A 24,690-nucleotide genomic window follows, 5' to 3' on the forward strand; every position below is an offset into this window, starting at 1 on the left:
ACATATTTACTACAGCGTAGAGTTGGTTGAGGGGCTTCCCTGGTGGCTCAGTGGTAAAGAATCTGCCTACAAGGCAGGAGACTTGGGTTCAATACTTGGGTCAAGAAGATGCCCTGGAGAAAGAAATCCCAACCCATTCCAATATTCTTGCTTGGAAAATTCCATGGACAGAGGAACCTGGAAGGCTATGGCCCATCGGATTGCAAAAGAGTTGGACATGACTTAGCAACAAACAACAACAACAATCCTTGGTTGAATAGGTTTGTTAACATCTCATATCCTTGAACAATTAATTGATAAATTTAAATTTATTGAAAATAGAGACTGAAAACTATTATAATAATTGTATCAATCAAGTAAATATTTATTTTTTGACATAAAATGACACTTTTGATTATAGTGGCTATAGATTATGAGCATTAACAATTTTTAAATATAATGAATTGGACCTTAACTTCAAGATTATCCATTGTACTATAAGTTACAATTTTCATAAAATTATTAAAATGTTTTCTATATTTCTTGCTATTTTTTCTAAAAATTATCTCTTCTTCCTTAACATACTGCTGACATTCTCTGCCCTTGAGAAAAAATAACCAATAATTCAATAGATCTCTTGCTTGAAGGCAGTGTTCAGTCTCTTGTACAAAATGGTACACAAGAATATTTTCTGACTAAAGTCAGGAATGTAGGTATGGTTATCTATGTGTTTAATGAAAATCTGTAGATTTTCACTGTCCCTGGTGTGATATGCCATCACAGTTATTATCAAATCATGCTCTGACCTCAGTAACACTTGGCAAGCAGAAAGTCTTTTATGACAAATAAAATCATTACTCTTCTTGTAATAGACTAGTATCCTATGATGGTTTTCTAATTCGTATGTTCTAGCAAATATTGTGAATTTTATTCTTTGTGTTCTCTGCATCTATCAGCTCTTACTTACATTTGTGTAAGTACATTATGTTTTCCACAGGATTCAATATATTGTCAGTCAGCATATAACTTAAAGTTAAAAATAAAGAAAAAATTAATATTATGAATGAAAGTGAAAGTGTTAGTCACTCAGTCATGTCCAACTCTTTGCAACTCCATGCACTGTATCTGGCCTACCAGGCTCCTCTGTCCAAGGAATTCTCCAGGCAAGAATAATGGAGTGGGTTGCCATTCCCTTCTCCAGGGGATCTTCCCAGTCCAGGGATCTTCCCAGTCCAGGGATCAAACCCAGGTCTCCTGCACTGCAGGCAGATTCTTTACCTTCTGAGCCACCACAGAAGCTTGATACTATGAATAGACAAACATAAAATTATTTGTGTACCTTTCTTAGGAATGTTTGAGGAAGAGAGTAAAGCCAGATGGGAAAAGATAAAGAAAGAATGGAACATCCCCATGGTTAATGCTGTTGTTGAATTCTAGAATTTATATCTATGTTAAGGTAGAGACGAATGGAATTCTGGAAATAAGATGAAGATATATTTACGGTCATTGTGGCTAGAATGAACAGAAGTGCCCATGCAAGCCTTTGGCAAACTTAGAAAGATCTATTCTCTTTTTTTCTTCTTTCCTGTTTTACCAAATTTTCGACAAGAAAACAGACAGCATCTTGTGACCAAGAATACAGCTGTTGCCACACAGGCCAGCAGGAACCCGATCACATCCAGAGAGTGGTACTGGTACCAGGTGAGGTTGTGGGCGGCTGGCCTCAGGTGCTTGGCTCCTTTGTGGCGCATGACAAATTCGATCCAGAAGACTGCTCGGTCCAGGGGCTTTACAGGCTGATCATGGTGAATCCTTTTTAGCCTCATAGCATTCTCTTTATAACTGGTAGGCAAAAACATGGAAATTATATATAGAGTTTTGTTTTCATTTAAGGTAAGTATAGTAATATTTCATAGCTTTTATCCTAAAGCTTTATTCTCTACAGTCATGACTCTAATTTATACATTACCGTCTGTTAGGAGGATTCCTCCCTTCAGAGCTAAAAGAACTTTACACATACAATTTTCAATATTTTTTAAAAATTAAATTTATCCTGTACTTAACAGGATACATGTATACATAAGGTAGAAAGAATAATTAATTAAAAGTATTACCCTGAAGATTCCTTTCCAAACACATTTCTCTCTTTTCCATGGAGGTAAAGACTGAATGCATGTTTATTATTGCCACACACTGCTTTGTAGTTTTACCCTGTTTGCATTTAGTTTCCATGCTTTTGAACTTTAAATAAGAAATATCATCTAATACGTATTTTTAAGAAGTTGCTTTTCTTGCTCAATATTGTATGTGAAATTTGTCTGTATTGATGGTTTATTCATGGTTTATTTTTTACTACTGTGTAGTATTGCATTAGATATATACCCCATGATTTACTCAGCAGCCCTGTTGATAGACAGTGAGTTATTTCAGTTTCTTTTTCTATTATAGACCATGTTCCTATGTACACTTGTGGCATGTTCAAGCTCACAAAGCAAAGGCAAGAGTTTCTCTAGAAGTGGAATTTCACATTGTTCATGACTTTGATGTCACTGTGTGTGTTAGTTGCTCAGTCGTGTCTGACTCTGTGACCCCATGGACTGTAGCCCACAAGACTCCTCTGCCCATGGGATTCTCCAGGCCAAGAATATTGGAGTGAGTTGCCATTTCCTTCTTCAAGGCATTTTCCTGACCCAAGGATCGAATCCAGGTCTCCTGCATTGCAGGCAGATGCTTTACCATCTGAGCTACTACTAGCTAACGCCAAATCATCTTCCAAGATGGTTATATCAACTTATAATTTTAAGACAAGTTTCTGAGGATTTCAGTTGTTCCACATTCTGGTCAATAGTTTTGCCAGATTTCTTAATTTCTTTATTTTTTTCAATCTGGTAAGTATAAAATGTTATCTCTTGGTTTTAATTTGACTTATCTATTTAGGGATGAGGTTTTAATGAACAAATGCTTATAACCAATTCATATTTCCTTTTCTGCAAAATTCTTGTTCAAACTTTTCCTTATTTTTCTAATAGATTTTTATTTTTTCTGATTAGTTTTTAGGAGCAATTTTTAATAATCTATATAGTAATCTTCTGTTCATTATCTGAGTATTAAAAAAATCTCCTTCCAGTTGAAGAAAAAAGTAAGTATAGGATGCATGTCACATGCTAAATGAACGAAAAGCCACAGGTATGTTAAAAAAATGTTAATTCTTGCTGTGACATAAACTTTGCTGGTCACATAGCATGTTAAGAGTTATGAGGAAGGGAGTGGAAGAAATACATTCTTTACAGAATGTGGTAAAACACAAACATATAAAAAAGATGGAATAAGTCAGTTGTAAATGAATTGCCTCATTTTTCCAAGAACGTATATTGGCCTTGTGTGAATTATAGTTTTGAAATTACTCCAGATCAAGATTGTAAATAACCCTATACTGAGAGAAAATACCCACTAGGAAGTCCATAAGCAGATTGTCCAGGAAAAGATCTGAGAATTTACATAATCACCAGCATTATTTTTTTTTGAGAAAGCACTAATAGAATATTTGAAATCTTGGTTGTGTTTTACAATTTCAGCCAATAGCTTCAGCAGTTTGGGAGAGGAAGTAATAAAATTGTTCTCATATGATAATGTTGCAGTTGTTATTTATATTTGAAAATACACTAGTTTAAAATGCATGAAACATTGGACATTTTTGAGTATCACAGGTAAAATAATTAAAGATAAGCCTTTAAAAGTGGTAGTACTGTAGGGCAACTAAACCTGCAGACCACAACTACTGAGTTTGTGAGAGGCAATGAAGACCCAGTACAGCCAAATACACACACACACACACACACAATAAAATAAAATAGTAGTACTTACGAAGGTTCATTAATGACTGTTCTCAAGGCATTGAGCAAATCTGCACTTGTCATTGTGTTTATATTCACTTCCACAGCTGCTCCTTTGGCCTTCATGTGAGCAATGTTGTCAGGCTGATCAGCAAACATTGGGACTCCCACCATAGGCACCCCATGATAGATAGCTTCATAGATCCCATTGGTTCCACCATGAGTGATAAATGCTTTTGCTTTGGGATGACCTAGATAGGAGATTAGATGAGATGTGGGTGAAACATTAACAGAATTTCAGAAAAACATGGGGTAAAAACTCTTGGATAACTCAATGAAGAAAGCAATATTTTCTATGAAAGCTGAAAATATGGGTAATTTCTACCTCAAAAATACCATGACCCCTGAAAAAGGCAAAATTAATCCCCTTTGCATTGTCTGGAAAGACTTATTGAAGAGGTAATAGCTGAACTGAGATTGAAATTTAAAGAATGATGAGAGTCTTAAAATGAAGATCCCCTTTTGAGAATCAGAGGAAGTATCAATCTAAAATAAGTGACCAATTCTTTAATTATATTTGCTTCAAAAGTGCAAGTAAAATGTGGAAATTTAAATATTTCACTTGTTTATTGAATTTCCTTGGTCTTACCAAGAAGATCATTCTGTGGTATCCAATCATAGAGCCGAGTATTGGCTCCTAACGTGGCAGGTTTCTTTCCTTTGTATCTCCATAAAACCTGTGGAAGACAGTGCTTTAGTTGTGAAGTAAAAACAAACAAACAAACAAAATTAAGGCATTTTAAGGCTATAGAGCTATTTAGAAATCATATAGTCCATACCAGTTTTTTTGTTTCTTTGTTTTGCTATTTGAAAGCCTGTGCTGAGATGTTATATGAAGTAAACAGAAGTTTATTAAAAGTTTCAAACAATGGACATGTTCATGTGTACCTTTTACGGCAGTTAACTTTAACTTAAAAATCAAAACCAAAAAATATTGTGAAGAAAGTTTTTCAAGAAAAAGTCTATACCAAAATATGAAAACAGCAAATACCACTTGATATTCTGAAAGGGTAAATTAAAATAATTTGTAAGTTTTTTTTTTTTTAATTTAAGAGAACTAGATCATCTCATACACTAGTAAATTAATGCTCAAAATTCTCCAATCCAGGCTTCAACAGTACATGAACCACGAACTTCCAGGTGTTCAATCTGGATTTGGAAAAGGCAGAGAAACCAGAGATCAAATTGCCAACATCCGCTGGATTATCAAAAAAGCAAGAGAGTTCCAGAAAAACATTTACTTCTGCTTTATTGACTATACCAAAGCCTTTGACTGTGTGGATCACCACAAATCTGGAAAATTCTTCAAGAGATGGGAATACCAGACCAACTGACCTGCCACTTGAGAAATCTGTATGCAGGTCAGGAAGCAACAGTTAGAACGGGACATGGAACAACAGACTGGTTCCAAATAGGGAAAAGAGTACATCAAGTCTGTATATTGTCACCTTGCTTATTTAACTTATATGCAGAGTACATCGTGAGAAACACTGGGCTGGATAAAGCACAAGCTGGAATCAAGATTGCCGGGAGAAATATCAATAACCTCAGATATGCAGAGGATACCACCCTTATGGCAGAAAATGAAGAAGAACTAAAGAGCCTCTTGATGAAATTGAAAGAGGAGAGTGAAAAAGTTGACTTAAACCTCAACATTCAGAAAACTAAGATCATGGCATCTGGTCCTATAACTTCATGGCAAATAGATGGAAAAACAGTGAACTCAGTGACAGACTTTTATTTCTTTGGGCTCCAAAATCACTGAAGATGGTGACTGTAGCCATGAAATTAAAAGACACTTGCTCCTTGGAAGAAAAGCTATGACCAACCTAGACAGCATATTAAAAAGCAGAGACATTACTTTGCCAACAAATGTACATCTAGTCAAAGCTATGGTTTTTCCAGTAGTCATGTATGGATGTGAGAGCTGGACCATAAAGAAAGCTGAGTGCCAAAGAATTGATGTTCTTGAACTGTGGTGATGGAGAAGACTCTTGAGAATCCCTTGGCCTTGAAGGAGATCCAACCAGTCCATCTTAAAGGAAATCAGCCCTGAATATTCATTTGGAAGAACTGAGATGCTGAAGCTGAAACTCCAGTACTTTGACCACCTGATGCGAAGAGCTGACTCACTGGAAAAGACCCTGGTGCTAGGAAAGATTAAAGGCAGGAGGATGAGGGGACGACAGAGGATGAGATGGTTGGATGGCATCACCGACTCAACGGACATTACTTTGAGGAAACTCTGGGAGTTGGTGATGGACAGGGAGGCCTGGAATGCTGCAGACCATGGGGTCACAAGGAGTTGGACATGACTGAGCAACTGAACTGAACTGAAGGCAATAGGGTACGTGTACCAACTGACTGAGGTATAGCTGTCTAAATAAATGAGTACATATCTAGACAGTCAGTTTCATCTGTCTGGGCCACTCTCCCATTAGTATGTATGTTGATCTAGTCTCTTTATTTGGCTGTATGCTCCTTGAAGATGGAACTGAACTTTCTGGGTTTTTTCCCCATTACTAAGGTGACTTGGTTCTCAGATCTTTCAAGGAATCTTTCCTGTCTTCTTTGAAAGACCATGGTTGGGATGGTGTATCCATTTTTCTGGATTGAACAGTATGGCCAGCAGAATAACAGAGAGGTTAAAGCTGTGCTCCCTGGAGTCCAACAGACATAATACTACCATATACTCATTGTGTGATCCTCAGCATATTATTTCACCCCTATAAGCCTCAGTTTCCTAGGATGTCTATGTGACCAGTGGAAACCGCTACCTCATAATGGGCAATCTAAGAATTAAATAAGATTATGTGTATAAAAGATGTTGCAGAGTATATGGCATTTAATAAGTTCTGGTATGAAAAAATTACTAGAATCTTAACATTTCATCTCTATTTTATTGAAAATAAATGACTTCATGAAAAGATGTATTTTCATAGTAACGTGAAGGTTCAGTAAGAAAGTGGTAAAGTGTGTCCCAAATACATCTGAATCTTTTGAAACATTTTTACTTAAAGGTGGTGCCAGTTTTGTTTCATGAAGGACGAGTTACAACTTTTATCTGGAAAGAATACTAAAAGCCACCCACTCTCTACAATTGCAAACTGACTCTGCTCACCAGGATTGGAGTTTATACTAACCTTTTGTGGAATCTGGGCAAGAGCTGAGGCAATGCGATTGGCTTTTTCTTCTGTGAGATTTTTGACCATTGACCCCAGAGAAAATACCACAATACCATCTTCACCTGAACTTTGGACAAATTCTTCCATTTCCTGCAGGGATAAGATTATATTTTATTGCACTATTAATTCAATGAACATGAGTTTGGGCAAACTCTGGGAGAGAGTGAAGGACAGAGAAGTGCAGTCCATGCGGTTGCAGAGTCAGATGTGACTGAACAACTGAACACATCAACAAAATTATGTTTATTACATAAGTGCCAATCACAGAGGGGAAAAGACTCTCTTACACTTCTAAATTGGAAGACTCAAGAGATGTGTGAGGGACATTGTTAGATTGATTCTGTCTTCTGCCATATAGAACCATCTAGTCTTGTTAGGAGGAAATGTATTTCTGAAATGATGGGCTAAATATACAATGGGTGATTACACAATAAAAACATGAAACCAAACCATTATACAAAATTAATAGGTGATAAAAGGTAGATGTTCTCATGGTACATGGAACTATTACTCCCAAAGTTTAATTTTATGAACCAACAGACCTGTCTGCAAACTTGTAAAAATATTCTTTGGAAGAAAGCCTGAAGAAGGATTCTGAATTAGGCTTTTAAAATTTTTAGCATCCCAGTTTACAGTCAATACCTTTTGAATAACTTTATCTAGCTTCCTGTTAGGCATTTAGGATATTTTCCTCATGTTTATTATTTCCCTGTTTAGTAGGGCTAAAATGATTTTAAACAACTGCTATATATAGTAATATATTTGAAAAAAGATAATGGAGTGAAATTCCTGTTACAGTCATTATAACACTTATGACACAGTGCTTCTGTTTCACAAGAGTATGACACTAACAATGTGCCCAAAATGTGAGTCTTAGAACAGAAGTAAATTATACATTTCTCTGCAAATAAAATTCTCCTGATGATCACTTGGATGCTAAGTTGCTCCAGTCATGTCCAACTCTTTGCGACCTCATGGACTAGAGCCCACCATGGTGCCATTTCATCCTCCAGGGATCAAACTCACATTTCTTACCTGGTCTCCTGCATTGGCAGGTGGGTTCTTTACCTCTAGCATCACCTGGGAAGTTGTGCAAATTGGGGACAGCAAAGTCTGGGATTGAGGTTCCTCATTATCTATGTGAATGTCACCTTCTAGAGACGTGTCATCTCTTTGTAACTATTCATGGTTATCCTACAGTCACTGGTGTTTCTCAGTTAAAGGCTAGTAAAATTACCAAGGGAAGGACAATGCCATAAACAAAAGCAGATCACTCTTTTTAGCTCAGTTAAAATTAAGAGAATACCTGATGTCCTAGGAATTGGTGTTTTATCTCTATGATTCATCTCCCTACATAGACAGTGATTGAATAAAAAAACATCACACACACACACACACACACAGGCATAGACACACATACCTGTGTATAAGAATTATACACTTATCTGTTTGATTTGGTTTCTTAGTTTAATTTCATTGCTTTTCTATTTTGTGTGTCCAGTGATTGGCATAATTCTTTCATGAGAAAGATAAGCCATGATTGGTATTCATATTTCTGAAATATCTATATTAATAACTGAGTTTTGGAATGGAATACATTTCCCCTCTTATGAAACATGTCTGAGCCATTTTTCTGAAATAGCGTGCATGTGAAAAGTGGGAGTGGAACGATAAACACAATGATGTGGCAAGTGAGCCATGGAATATGTCATGCATCTTTCTGTACCTTTATTTATTTTAGATATTGGTTTCTTATCTCCAGTAATAACACTCAATGGAGCTTGTTTTTAGCTATAACCTATTGGCGTGAAACACATATTCACAATCCGGAAGTGAAATTTTAAACTTCAGTATCCATCTTCCCCTAAAGAGAAATCAAGAACTCTTATGGGAACATCATTTAACCTGCCCTCTTGTACAGAGTATGCTCATTTACCTACAACACAAGCAAATAAATATCTGTCTCTTCACTGCCTATTGATGAATATAGTCAAGTACAATATTCTTACTTTGTTTACCTACTATTCTCTTTTTATGCTTCTAAATATTGTTTTCTTCTGATATTTCTGGCACTCCTTATTAATTCTTTCTAACATTGGAATATGGGTGCATGATTTTCTTTTTTACCCCCCAAAAATTCCTGGTATCATAGTTATAAAGAGCCAATTCAGCATTTTGGTTTCTCAGTTATATGATTTCTAATTTACATTAATGACTCCCAAATTTATTTCCAGTGTTCTCAGCTGAGACTGAAATCTTGTATTAACCAGATGATTTTTAGAAATCTTCACCTGAAATTTCCTTTGACTTCTTAAAGTGAATTTGAAATTGAACATATCATTGTCATCTCAAAAAATTTTTTTCAATCAATTCTTTCCTGGTTCAGTAAAGTCTACTGCTCTCCAAGAAGCCCTGTCTGGTTCCATGTCTTCTATCAACACTTAGCTTTTATGAAAGCATCTTTATCACTCAAATGATCATAGTAAATGTCCCTATTTATAATTGCATCATGCTTCTTAGGAAGACAGCAGCAGTCTCCTTAGTGATAGCCAAGGTTCTAGCTTCCTGTTTTTCAACCCAATGTCTGTACTACGGACACTGATATTTTTAACATGCCACTTGGAAGATTTCATCCTTCTGATTAAGTATTCAAGTAAAAAAAGGTAAAATTATTCATAAGAGACTTCTCCTATGATTTTGAAAATAGATTTGAAGTATAAAACTGAAGTAATTCAGCAGCAAGCATATCTCTGTCATTGATACTGCAAGCTTTAGAGGAAAATCAGGGTATTATATAAAGTACGAAAGAGCTTTCCACTGTAATAGACCTACCTTAGGTAATGGTTTAGCTGGTTTACAATGCAATCCTCCTACAAATTCAAAATTTGGTAAGTATGGACGAGGAAATTCAAAATCCCAGTATGTCCTGATGAGCCAAATCTCCGCTTTCCCCATGGTCTCACATAGTGTAGTGGGTCTTCCTGGAGAAAATGAAAGAAGTAGGCTTGAACTTATTAGCACACATATTTGCTGGGAAAAAATTGCACCACTAATTTTCTGATGTGCTATGAAGGAACTCTTGATTACTTATCACATTTAGATGTTAAAAGGAAGTGAAATTTAAAATATTAATGAAAGATGGAGGAAGAGAAGGAAGAAGAAAGGAAAGAAGATAGAAAGGTAGACAGGAAGGTATGAGAAGTGAGATGGAGGGAGAAAGAATGTTTGGGTAGTAAAAGAACAGTAGTATGTAAAATAAAATAAACTCAATAAAATCAAATAAAAATATAATTCTTTGACAAAAATAAGTTCTTTTAGGAAATAAATTCAATCAAAAATTTTAACCACAACTCTAAGTACTGATGGATTTCATACACATGGTTTCTCTCCAATTAAATGGCAGATGGCAGATTAGCTGCATCCTATTAACACAAAGGGCCTCTTTGATGACTCAACAGTAAAGAATCCACCGACAAATACTAGAGCTGTGGGTTTGATCCCTGGGTCTGGAAGACCCCCTAAAGAAGGAAAGGACAACCCACTGCAGTATTCTTGCTTGGGAAATCCCATGGACAGAGAAGTCTGGGAGGCTACAGTCTATGGGGTCACAAGAGTCAGACATTACTTAGCAACTAAACCACCATAAACACCAAATCAGCTCTCAGGGGTTTTCTAATTTCCACTCAGGACTATCTTTCTACCTTTCCGCTTGTTACAGTTTTGGGTTCACGCACATTGTTGAAGAATCCCACCAGTATCAATTTACTTTGTCTTGCTGAGTCAGATCTCATTGATTTGCTGTTATTTTCTCCATAGGAAATCCCTGAGTAACTTAAACCTAATACAAGCCTCTCTGGAATGCAGATTATACATGCATGCATTACTTAGTATCACACATTTGAGTGTCACCTTGAAATGATGTTTTATGAAAAGGACAGATTCTAAATATTCATTTTAGGAGATTTGTAAAGAACAAGTATTTGCAAATTACTAAGTCAATCATTTGTACACACAAAAAACATGTGTTGCATCTAAGTAAAGAAAAATTCAGACTAGAGTGTTCCTTTCTTAAAGATTCTATTCAGAAATGGTGCTTTTATGTACTCCAGGTTGAATAGCCTTTTAAAGAATTGTTGCTACTTTGTAGTGCTTGGATATATGTCAGAAGTCTTATGCGCATGTGCGTGCTCACTTGCTCAGTTGAAGTTATATAGGCAATGATTTAACTTGATAATAAAAAAGCCATTTCCAAGGACATTCCGCTTGAAATTGCCAAAGACTGGATGAAAACAAAGCATCACAGTTTCCCCTCAAACATGCTTATGTTTTTTAGATGTGTTGCTCCATGTGTGTGACATCCTGTCTTGATTACTGAGTTCTTAGGAGAAATTATTATGCAAAACATTTTTGAAAGACATAGCTCAAAGTATTTTAGTATACTAAAGTACTTAGTATACTAAAATTGTCTATTTGAAGCGGTTATGCACAGTATGGAATACATATCAACACAAGAGCAAAAGTGTGCTAAAGTATGAAAAAGTTGTAAGTTTCTTAAGACATTCTAAATGTTATGATGAAGACCTGTACGACAAAAATATGGAATTAAAATTTACCACCAATCTTTTTTTCTGTTATCATTTTGTTACACAAATTGAGTTATAAACACAATAGAATATTTACAAATAATTGATCAATGGCCACTAAATTTGAACTACCGTGGAAATATTGTTGCTGTTTGAATCTATTATTTTAACCTTCATGACGAGTCTACTGAGATACCTTTTAGTTTCAAAGAATTCTTAGAGGGAGCCTAAATGTATGACAAAATGCCATATTGTAGATGAGACAGATTGAGGTATTCAGCAGAAGACAGGTACCAATCTCTCAGTGGTAACTCATGCAAGCTGTAGATACTAATCCAGAGACAACCTTATTAGGCTTCATAGACTATTTATTTTTTTAAAGACATGCGAGAAAACTAACATGTATGATTTCTGTATCACAATCTATGAATTAATACTTTATTTTTAGAGCAATTTTAGATGATAGCAAAATTGAGGGAAAAGTGGAGATATTTCCCACATATGCTTGTCTTCACACTTGCATAGACTATCCCATTATCAACATCTCCAATAGAATGGTACATTTGTTACAGTTGATGAACTCACACTGAAAGATTATAATCACCCAAAGTTCATGGTTTACAAAATAATTAACACCAAGTATAAACTGGGTTGTCTTAGGCAAATAATAAAGACATATATCAGTCATTATGGTATCATACAGAGTATTTTCACTGTTCCCAAATTATTCTGTGCTCTGCATATTAATCCCCCACTTTCTTCCCACATCTGGCAACCATTGACCTTTTTGTTGTCTCCATAGTTTTGCCTTTACAGAATGTCAGAGTTTGAATCATTCAGTATATAGACTTTTCAGCCTGGGATTTTTCCTTAATAGTATGCACTAAAGGTGCTCCCATGGTTTGATGTTTTTCTGGGACTTTATAACTCATTTTTTAGAGCTGAATAATATTCCTTCTTTAGATCTGCCACAGTTTATTCATTTACTACTTGGTTTCTTCCAAGTTTGGGCAGTTATGAATGAAATTTCTATAAATATCTATAAACATCACATTTTGTGTAAACATAAGTTCTCAGTTCCTTTGAGTAAATACCAAGAAGTGTGATACCAAGAATTTGTTTACTTTTATAAGAAAGCACCAAGTGTTTCCCAAGTGACTGCACCATTTTAGATCCTGTTAGCAATAATAAGAGCTCCTGTTCCACAACTTTCGAGCTTTTGGAGTTGTCAGTGATCTGCATTTTGGCCATTCTAATAGATGTGCAGTGGTTATCTCATTATTATTATAATCTGCATCTCTTTCCAAAAAATTACATGGAGTATTTTTTATATACTTATTTGTCAAATTTCTATCTTTGTATACAGTTCATTATTATCTTTGTCCCACTATTTAATCAGGTTTCACGATTTCTTCTTGGGGTTTATAAGTGTTTTTAAAAAACATTTTGGTTCATTATCAGACATGTTTTTTGAAAACATTGTCTCCTATTCAGTGCCTTGTATTTCTTTCTCTTGACATTGTCTTTCACAGAGCAGAAATTTCTAACATTTTTGAGGGTTCTGCATCTATGTTAACAACAGATATTTATATAAACTTTTTTATACAAATATAACAAGCTTTTTTCCCTTGTAATGTCCTTGTCTAGTTTTTACATTTTGATCATACTATTCTCATAGGATGTGATAGAAATTATTCCTCAGCTTCTGTCCTCTAGAAATGACTATAAAGTATGTCAGTAAAATTTGATCTTTGAATTCATTTCTGCTACAATGTTTTTATCTCTTCTTTTTTGGTTTTTCTCAGGATTTGCATCTCTCTGCTTATACAGAACATCTATTCTTACATACTGTCTACTTTATCCATTAGATCCCTTAGCATATTAATCAACATTGATTTCAAACCTTGTTTTGATAATTACAGCATTCTTGCCATGTCTGGTTCTGATGATTGCTCTGTCTACTCAAAGTGTGTTTTTGCCTTTTGATGTTCCTTGTAATTTTCACTTGATAGCAAGACATGATATACTGGGTAAGAGACTACTGTAAACAGGTATTTGAAAGGTGGTGGTGAGTTGGGGAGAGAAGCATTCTATGGTCCAAAGATTAGTCTCAGTATTTTATTGACTCTAAGCCTCTGTATTCTTCAAAACTATCTCTGTTTTTTCTCCCACTTTATATGGGGCAGGATGGTCTGAAGTTGGGTATATCCTTTTTCCATCCAGTAGTCTAGAGGGGCTTGGAGTCAGGTATTCTTGCCTCAGGTCAGTTAGGCTCTGATAATCCCTAGCACATTGTGCACCAGTTAACTAGTTTACCCTGAGGACAGCCTTGTTAGGATGAACAGAGGGCTCTGATTTCTTTCCAAATGATTCTTTTCCTCTTCCCCTAACTGGAAACAAGGGCTATTTCTTTGATTTTTATTATGAAAAATTGGTTGAGCTCCTGGAAAGAAATCTCACAATATTGTGGGGACTCCCCTATGATCAGGTCATTAAGATCTTTTTTTGTATAGTTCTTCTGTGATCCAGATAACCATGATGGTGTGGTCACTCACCTATAGCCAAACATCCTGGAGTGCGAAGACAAGTGGGCCTTAGGAAGCATCACTAAGAACAGAGCTAGTAGAGGTGATGGAATTTCAGTGAGCTATTTCAAATCCTAAAAGATGATACTGTGAAAGTGCTGCACTCAGTAGGCCAGCAAATATGGAAAACTCAGCAGTGGCCACAGGACTGGAAAAGGTCAGTTTTCATTCCAATCCCAAAGAAAGGCAATGCCAGGAATGTTCAAACTACTGCACAATTGCACTCATCTCACACACTAGCAAATTCTCCAACTTAGGCTTCAATAGTATATGAACCTAGAACTTCAAGATGTTCAAGCTGGATTTAGAAAAGTCAGAAGAACCAGAGATAAAATTACCAGCATCTGTTGGATCATTGAAAAAGCAAGAAAATTCAAAACAAAGTCTACTTCTGCTTTATTGACTATGCTAAAGTCTTTGACTGTGTGGACTACAACAAAGTAGAAAATTCTTTAAGAGATGGGAATACCTGACCACCACCTCCTGAGAAATCTGAATGCAGGTCAAGAAGCAACAGTTAGAACTGGACATGGAACAACAGACTGGTTCCACATCGGGAAAGGAGTACATCAAGGCTGTATATCATCACCCTGCTTATTTAACTTCTATACAGAGTATATCATGCTAGATGCAGGGCTGGATGAAGCACAAGCTGGAATCAAGATTGCCATGAGAAATATCAATAACCTCAGATACGCAGATTGCACTACCCTTATGGCAGAAAGTGAAGAGGAACTATAGAGCCTCTTGATGAAAGTGAAAGAGGAGAATGAAAAAGCTGGTTTAAAACTCAACATTCAAGAAACAAAGATCATGGCATCTGGTCCCATCACTATTTTTCCAGCAAATAGTTGGGGAAACAATGGAAACAGTGACAGAGTTTATTTTCCTGGGTTCCAAAATCACTGCAGACGGTGACTCCAGCCATGAAATTAAAAGATGCTTGCTCCTTGGAAGAAAAGCTATGACCAACCTAGACAGCATATTAAAAAGCAGAGACATTACTTTGACAACAAAGGTCCATCTAGTCAAAGCTATGGCTTTTCCAGTAGTCATGTAAGGATGTGAGAGCTGGACCATAAAGAAAACTCAGTGCCAAAGAATTGATGCTTTTGAACTGAGGTTTGGAGAAGATTCTTGAGAGTCCCTTGGACAGCAAGGTCATCAAGCTAGTCAATCCTAGAGAAAATCAGTCCTTTATATTCATATGGAAGGACTGATGCTGAAGCTGAAGCTCCAATACTTTGGCCACCTGATGCGAAGAACTGATTCATTTGAAAAGACCCTGATGCTGTGAAAGATTGAAGGCAGGAGGAGAAGGGAATGACAGAGGATGAGATGGTTGCATGGCCTCACGGACTCAATGAACATGAGTTTGAGCAAACTCTGGGAGTTTGTGATAGGTAAGCCTGGCGTGCTGCAATCCATAGGGTCACAAAGAGCTGGACATGACTGAGTGAATGAACTGAACTGAACCCGAAGATGGGGACCCACTGGATTTTTAAGCTCTCAAGTTTGTCCACAATAAATTTCCAGCAACTCATTAATTACAGTTCAGATGTTCCTACCCTGGGTCTAATTCCTGTGGTGATTTCCAATTCTGAGTCTCTGCTCTTGAATGTCTCTTTAGATAACCTGAAACTCTGTTTATTCCAAGAGAATATACAGTTTTGTTATTAGAATGAATGTGAGAGTTTGATTATTTCAATAATATAAAAAAGATGAAATGGCAACTACAATTTCTGTGTATGAATTAAGTTTAACTAAATTGTATATTTCAACTTACAATTTTTGAATAATTTTAAAAGAAATTCATAAAATATGCAGATCAGAATTATAAAGTCTTGCTGAAACCCTTTATAGAAAATAAATAGAGGTCTCATGTTCATTGATAGGAAAATCAAAATTCATAAAGTTGTTCATTCTCTCCAATTTATCTACAGATTCCTTGTGCATGCTTGTATGCTCAGTCGCTTCAGTTATGAAGTGAATCTATGGACTGTAGCCAGCCAGGCCCTTTTGTCCATGGGATTCTCCAGGCAAGAATACTGGAGTGAAATACTGGAGTGAGTTGTCATGCCCTCCTCCAGGGGATCTTCCCAACTCAGAGATAGAACCTCTGTCTCCTGCATCTCCTGAATTTCAGAAGGATTCTTTACCCACTGACTCACTGTAATTCCTTGTATTTCTCACTAAATCTCAAAATCCCAAGATTCATGAAACTTTACAATTTTTTTAGAATTTCACATTTAATTTTAGAAATCTATTTAGAACAGCAAAGGGCTAAGAATTATCAAGATTTTCCAGAAGAGATACTAGAAGAGAGGGTGTTATCCTTCCAGATATTTTGAATGGGATGACCAAATAAGATATCCATCATGTACCCCCACCTGCCCCCCACAGCAATGATTTGGCATTTATTCACAGACATATGTGTCTTGTGGGAGCCCTGAGATTAAGACAGGAGATTGTGAAATCTGGGTACAGTCCAAGACAGACAATGACTTTTGAGAGGGGAGGCTTGCAACCAGATGACTGACCCAGAGAGTGGGTTCCAGGCTGCAGACATGGCAAAAAGTTCTGTACCCCTGAGAACTCAGCTACAGTATGTTTCTCTTTGGCTCTGTTACTAGCATCATATGCCAAGGAAATCAAGAGGAGCCATGCTCACCCCACGTTGAGTAATAAACATCCAGACCTCTGTCCCAGCTGTAGACCTTGAAGTGGCCCACAACTGGCTCAAACCCTGTGGGATCCCCAGAGGCAAGTTGGACAAACTTGGTCTGACTGTGGATTCTGATAAGGCCCTGTAACTGAGCTGTTCCTGTCCTAGCCACAGTCCTCAAGTAGCCCAGCTGGCAGAGCAACCAGGCAGGAAGCACTCTTGTCTGCACCTCAGGGTCCTGAAAGGTTCCTGTACTGAATTCCAGTCTCCTCACAACCAGTCTACCAGCAGTCCTGAGGGTTCAGGGTCACAGAGGGAGTCACTCTAATCTGCAGCCTAGAGATTCTATAAAGATTCCAGACTTGGTTTCAGCCCCTTCTAGCCACCATCTGATAGCAGTTGCGGTAACATGCAGACTAAGCAATAGACACTCAAAGTTGTGTCCCCAGAGATGCTGAAGGGTTCCCTACTTAGCTGCAACCCCATCACAGCTACAGTCCATTTGCAGACCTGCAGCTCAGGGATACAGCAGGAGACACTTCTGTCTGTGCTCTCAGAGATCCTGAAAGTGCCTCACACTCAGTTGCAGCCCCTTCTAGCTACAGTTCATAAGTCTACTTTTGGATAGGTAGATATAGAGAATGTGGTATGTACATACAATGGAATATTATTCAGCAATGAAAAAGAGTGAAATGTTGCCATTTGTGGCAAAATGAATGAAACTTATGCTAAGTGAAATATGTCAGACAGAGAAAAACAAATAATGTATGATTTCATTGAAATGTGAAGTCTTAAAAAAAAAAAGGCGCCTCCTTAAAGAGGAGAGGACATTGGTGGTTGTCAGGGACAGTTAGGGATGGGGGAATTTAGGGAGATGTTGATCAAAGGGTACAAACTTTCAGTTATGAGGTGAATAAGTTCTTGGGATCTAATATTCAGCATGGTGACTAATAGTATGGTTAACAATACAATATCATATACTCAAAATTTCCTAAGAGAGTAGATATTAAATGTTCTTACCACAAAAATAAGTAAATATGTGAGGTTATTATTATGGTGAAAATTTTTCTACACTTCTCTGTATAGCAAGTTATCATGCTGTGCACTTTAAACTTTCACAATGTTATATGTCAATTACCTCTCTCTCTTTTTTTGGGGGGGGGAGGCCATGCCATATATCAGGTGGGAACTGAATTCATCAACCAGAGAAGGAACCCATACCCCTGCAGTGGAAGCATAGAGTTTAATCACAGGACCCCCAGAAAAGTCCAGTTATGTCTTAATAAAGCTAGAAACAAGAACAAATATAGAAAAAAGCAAATATAATAATGAATCAAAGAAAAACCACTTAAGTAGTGAAAATGCTTAATGATACAGGAAGCATTGCAGATAAGTAGGAAAAAGAAAAAGCTTTAAATAAATTATAATGGTACAACTCTGTATCCCTAGGCAATAGTAGGAAGAAAAAAGAGAGAAGAGGGGTAGAGAAGGAAGGAGACAGGGGAGAATGAGGAAGAAGGAAGAGCAAAGGAAGAAAGGTATAAAGAAGAGAAATTGAGCCCAACATACAAAATACAGAAAAATAAATTACTAAGTAGATTAAAATCTTCAAAAGCAAAATCATGATTTCTTTGAGGACAATATAAAAGGAAATCTTTATGCTTTTAGAGTAAGAAAGGATTTCCTCAAGTGTTTAAAAGAAGAAATGGCTAATTATTTTACTTCATTAGGTTTAAAACCCAAAGTTCTTCATGCGATATTTAAGAGAATGAGAAGCACATGATAAACTACCAAAGTCTCTACAGTACATGAAACTAACAAAGGCTTACCTAGAATATAAAAAGAATTTATTGAAACAATAATGAAGACACAAGAAACCCTTTAGAAAAAAAATGGACGAACAACAGGAGAAGGATATTCATGGGACAGAAACGAAAATAGCCCATAAAGTATTAAAAGTTACTCAAGCCAGTAATAATGAAGGAAATCTAAATGAAACCTAAGATAGTATTTCAGATCTATCACTTTGACAAAGCTCAGAAAAATCATTTCTTTGGGGGAATTATAAAATTACAACATGGTGACAGTTGCTGGACTTTGTAAACATAATCAATATCGTTGCACATGTGTGAATTTTATGGTATGTCATTTATTCCTCGTTGATTAATAAAACTCATTCGATAATATGCTGCCTAAAGATGTGGTATAATGAGGAATAAAACAATGTGTTGGTTAAGGTAAAAATTTATATAAGCCTTGGTTAAAGTATAATTTTTTGACAAAAGTCTGAAATTAACCAGTAGAGGAAAATATAGATAAAGATTTAAACGTAGATATATGGTTTATATCCTGTTGGCATGTTTGCTCTTCTACAACAGAGGGCATACACAAGAATGTTCATAGTAGCAGTATTATATAATAAAATATAAATAGTTAGTTGTGTGCCTGCTAAGTGTCTTCAGTTATGTCTAACTCTGCAAACCTATGGACTATAGCCACCAGGCTCCTCTGTGCATGGGATCCTCCAGGCAAGAAAACTGGAGTCAGTTGCTGATCTCTCCAACCCAAGGATCAAAAGTCTCCTATGTCTCCTGCTTGGCAGACAGGTTCTTTACCACTAGCGCCACTGGGAAGCCCAAGTAGCTAGTTGTCAATACACAAAACATCAGGTATACAACAGAATACAGAACTTAAACAAAAGAAAACACATGATTTTATCGTTAAAACTATTCTGCATAAACAACACTTCTTTGCTTGTATGTATAATATTAAAAAATTAAATTGCAGAGTGTTAAAGAAATCATATATAATGATAGATGTGAAATTTCCAAGAAAATGTTCACCAAAGTCAGGCTTGTGGTTTCTAATGACAGAAGAGCATTTCTAAGAACTGTAACGATGAGACAGTCAGTTCCTAGGCAGGTTGATAAGGAGTCTAGGGGTCCCCAAGGAGAGAGGGGTCTGGAATTCTCAAGGAGGAAGAAAGGACAAACTTTTATTCTTTCTCCACATTCCTTAGGATTATATAACAATAATATATCTTGCCTAAGGACAGTCTCTGGATTAAACCTTCTGTTATCTTAAAATGTAAATTATGGGAGTAGGTCTGGTGAGGTCTTTACAACCTCCAGACATTCTTTGGATTCATTGGAGAGTATATAACTTCATTGTTAACACTAGCAAGAGGGTACTCTCTCTGCTCCCTTCTGATGCCTATGTCAGAAGCTTCCTCTATCTCCTTTATACTTTAATAAAACTTTATTACCCAAAAGCTCTGAGCGATCAAGCCTCGTCTCTGGCCCCGGATTGAATTCTTCTCCTCCACGGGCCAAGAATCCCAGTGTATTCGTGTGATTCAACAACAACCTTTCAACGATCTGTTTCTTAACTTACTTTATAAGGCATACAGAAGTTTATTTTATTATTTCTATCAACTGTATACTTACATCTCTTCACTTTTTATTGGTATTTTCTAAAATATGAAATTACATGCATAATATTTTAAAATATATAAAATTTTTATATCAATTGATCTACATTGATAAATTTCTAAGTCAACTGAGAGACTTGAAAAGATGTTTGTAATGCACATCACAGAAAGTTAAGGATTTAGATTTCCTAAAGTGCCAGACCAGTTAGAGATCAATAGGATAAAGAGTCCAAAGAAAATGGAATAATTGCTGGCTACCTAAGAAAAGATCTGAGGATAAGAGCTAAATCATTCAAAAATTTTAGAGGTCATTGTAGCAGAGATGTAGGTACAAACTATAAGGAAATACTTTTTTTTTTTTTTCTTAGTAACAACAGAGCTGGAACAATCTAAGCATAGCTTTCACACTAGACAAATTAAATGATTTGTTACATACATTTGTATGAATAAAATAATGTAGGTTTTAATATGTTGTGAGGAAAGATGTCAAATCTATACTAAGTGAAAATAGGTAAAGATGAATATCACTGTTCCGACTGATTAAAAAAAAAAAAATATATATATAGCGTGCTGCGATTCATGGGGTTGCAAAGAGTCGGACATGACTGAGCGACTGATCTGATCTGATCTGATCTGATATATACACAAGGCAAGTGTTAGTCGCTCAGTTGTATCCGACTCTTTGCGACCCCATGGACTGTAGCTCTCCAGGCTCCTCTGTCAATGGAATTCTCTGGACGAGAATACTGAAGTGGGTAGCCATTTCCTTCTGCAAGGGATCTTCCCAAACAAGGGATCAAACCCAGGTCTCCTGCATTGCAGGCAGATTCTTGACCATCTGAGCCACCAAGGAAGCTGGTGCTATATATATATACACTTTTATATAGCTGGTATATATATTTATATATATATATATAAAATATAAATATATATATATATACACACACACACACATACATACATACACACACATACACACCCACACACATAAATTTATGTTTAATACTTAGACAATATCTTAATGTAAAGACAAAAGACAAGAGTTCTTATGTAGGAAAAACATAAAGCCAAATATCATTCATTATGTATATACTTTTGTTCCATTCAAATTTTTAGCAATTTGTACTAGCTATTTTTTTCACTACATCAAGAATGAAATTATACTCATAATGTCTTCAGAATCGCTCAATAAAGAAGATGAAAGAGTACAGCAATGAAAATTGATGACAGTACTTACAGTAAACGAGAAACCTGTTAGGTGGTAAAGTTAAAAATTGGCCACTGATCCTAAGGACTACATATTTTGTATAACATGTACCCATTCAGAATCTTTTACCTTTCCTATATTTATGCATAATACAACAAATTTCTCAGAAAGTTATCAGTTGGAACTAGGACAGCATCTCTAGTTATCAGAATATATTTCTAGTTCTGTGCTTTGCATTTGTTTCTGAGAGAATTGAGGCCAAGGCACTGGTCTTATTTATCTCAAATCCATAGAGCCTAATACTTTGCCTACACAAAGAAAGCACTTGTGTGTGCCTGCTCAATCACTTCAGTCCTATCCAACTCTGTAATTCTATGGACTGTAGCCCACCAGGGTCCTCTGTCCTTGGGATTTCCCAGGTAAGAACGCGGAAGCAGGTTGCCATGCCCTCCTCCAGGGGATCTTCCTGACCCAGGGATCAAACCCAAGTCTCTCGTGTCTCCTGCATTGCTGGTGGATTCTTTACTACTGAGCAACCAGGGAAGCACCCGGGAATGTTTATTGGTTGCTATGTTATTTATTGTTAAATCAACACAGTGTAAATTCAGTCATGTGTAAAGCTAAGGATTTTTAAAGTGTTTTTTTTTTTTTTTTTTTAATCTTAGTTCCGTGAAACGTGTCTATAAAGATCAGTGTTATGGACTGAACTGTGTTCCTCTTTTATTAAAACACTGAAGTCTAACAGTATTTGAAGGTAGATCTTTTAAAGGTAATTAATATAAATGACATCATAAGAGTGGGTCCTAATCCAATATGACAGATGACCTTATAAGAAGAACAAGAGACACTAGGATATACATATGGGTTTCTCAAATGGCACTAGCGGAAAAGAACCTGCCTGCCAGTGCAGGAGACATGAGACGCAAGTTCAATCTGATCAGAAAGGTCCCCTGGAGGATGACACGGCAACCCACTTCAGTATTCTTGCCTGGAGAATCTCATGGGCAAAGGAGCCTGACGAGCTACAGTCCATAAGGTTGCAAAAAGTAGGACACGACTGAAGAGACTTAGCACGCACGCAGGATGTGCATATACAGAGGAAAACCATGAGAGGACAAAGCAAGAAAGTGGGCATCCACAAGCCGTTCAGACAGGCCTTAAGGAAAACCAGCCCTGACAAAGCTTTGGTCTTGGACTTCCAGCTTGCCAAACTGAGAGAAAATAAATTTATGTTTTTAATGTCACCCAATCTTTTAAATTTAGTTATAACAACCCTAGCAAACTACTGCATTAAGGAAGTTAAATTAGTTAATATTTCTAATACCCAATATGATCTTTGTTAGTTCATGTTTCTTCATGACTCTCAAATTGTATTTGGAGTTATAATAAATGCTGGGGAGAGTGTGGGGAAATGAGTACACTCCTACCCTGTTGGTGGGAATGTAAGTTGATACAGTCACTATGAAAAACAGTAGGAAATTTCCTCTAAAATGTAAAATTAAAATTACCATAGGATTCAACAATCCTATCCATGGACATATGGAAAAAAACTATAATTCAAAAAGATACATGCACCCTATGTTCTCAGCAGCAATATTCACATTGGTCAAAACATGGAAACAGCCTAAATGCCCATCAACAGATGAATAGATCAAGAAGATATAACACATATATACAACAGAATGCTACTCAGTCATAGAAGAAAACGAAGTAATTTCATTTGCAGCAACATGGAAGCAACTAGAGATTATCACTGTCAAGAAGCAACAGTTAGAACCGGACATGGAACAATGGACTGGATCCAAATTGGGAAAGGAGTACGTCAGTCTGTATATTGTCACCCTGTTTATTTAATTTCTATGCAGAGTACATCATGTGAAATGCCTGGCTGGATGAAGCACAAGCTGGAATCAAGACTGCCAGGATAAATATCAATAACCTCAGATATGCAGATGATACCACCCTTATGGCAGAAAGTGAAGAGGAATTAAAGAGCCTCTTGATGAAAGTGAAAGAGGATAGTGAAAAACATTCAAAAAACGAAAATCATGACATCTGGTTCCATCACTTCATGGCATATAGATGGGGAAACCATGGAAACAGTGACAGACTTTATTTTCTTGGGTTCCAAAGTCACTGCAGATGGTGACTGAAGCCTTGAAATTTGGAGAAATTTGGTGTTGGAGAGGACTCTTGAGAATCTCATGAACAGCAAGGAAATCAAACCAGGACTGATGCTGAGGCTGAAGCTTCAATACTTTGGCCACCTGATGTGAAGAACTGACCTATTGGAAAAGACCCTGAATCTGGGAAAGATTGAAAGTAGGAGGAGAAGGGGACGACAGAAAATGAGATGCTGGGATGCCATTGCCAGCTAGATGGACATAGGTTTGAGCAGGCTCTGGGAGTTGGTTATGGACAGGGAAACCTGGCGTACTGCAGTCCATGGGGTCACAGAGTCAGACACAAATGAGCAACTGAACTGAACTGTATATGTATATGTATAACTCAATCACTATGTTATATAGCAGAAATTATTGCATTTTAAATCAACTATACTTCAATTAAAAACAAAACAAAACAGTATTTGGAGTGAAAGCCAGCTTCAGTGATGCAATCAGATAAGAGCTAGACATTTGAAAATTGCAAAGCAAAACCATTTTTTATTAGAAAAGGCAGGTGATTAAAAATAGAATGTACATAACCAGTAAAGTGAAAAATATACTGTTCTTAACATCTTGAGTTTATAAACTCTTTCAAGTCTCTGCTTAATTTTTCAGTTTTATATATTATACTCCCCCAAAAGTATAAAGCATACTAGGAAACGTCTCAGTATGACCCATTATGATGAAGCAGTTCTCATAGGACTTTTTGGAGTTTCATCCCAAATTTATGAGAGATAGGAATACATGGTACTCTGGTCCAAAAGGAGGATCGTTTAAATTTTAAATCTAATATTCCATGATTTTCAAAATTTGTAGAGCAAAATTCAGACAAAATACGTTATATACCAAATGTAATACCACCATTAATATGGCTCAGGTTCCAGACTATTACTAAAATCAGGCAAGAAGACTATCTTCCTCTTTTAACAAACATTACACTCACTTAACCAGTAAGAAATCAAACATCTTCTCTATGAAAACTCAGTGTATTAGACTTA

The 24,690-nt window shown here is 36.4% G+C and overlaps 1 protein-coding gene across 4 annotated transcripts in view; it reads right to left on the reverse strand.

The window, feature by feature from the left end:
• Positions 1-340: 340 nt before the first annotated feature.
• Positions 341-24,690, reverse strand: part of LOC133249631 (UDP-glucuronosyltransferase 2A1) — a 57,910-nt gene continuing 33,560 nt past the window's right edge. For all 4 annotated transcript variants that reach the window (XM_061420357.1, XM_061420355.1, XM_061420354.1 and 1 more), the window contains 5 exons: positions 9,890-10,038; positions 7,016-7,147; positions 4,462-4,549; positions 3,844-4,063; positions 341-1,821 (listed from right to left, as the gene is read on the reverse strand). In XM_061420357.1, coding sequence (XP_061276341.1) covers positions 1,542-1,821; positions 3,844-4,063; positions 4,462-4,549; positions 7,016-7,147; positions 9,890-10,038 — 869 coding nt within the window. In that variant the 3' untranslated portion in view covers positions 341-1,541. The remainder of the gene's footprint in view (positions 1,822-3,843; positions 4,064-4,461; positions 4,550-7,015; positions 7,148-9,889; positions 10,039-24,690) is intronic.

The sequence above is a fragment of the Bos javanicus genome, chromosome 6 (genome assembly GCF_032452875.1).
Source record: "Bos javanicus breed banteng chromosome 6, ARS-OSU_banteng_1.0, whole genome shotgun sequence".
Taxonomy (NCBI): domain Eukaryota; kingdom Metazoa; phylum Chordata; class Mammalia; order Artiodactyla; family Bovidae; genus Bos; species Bos javanicus.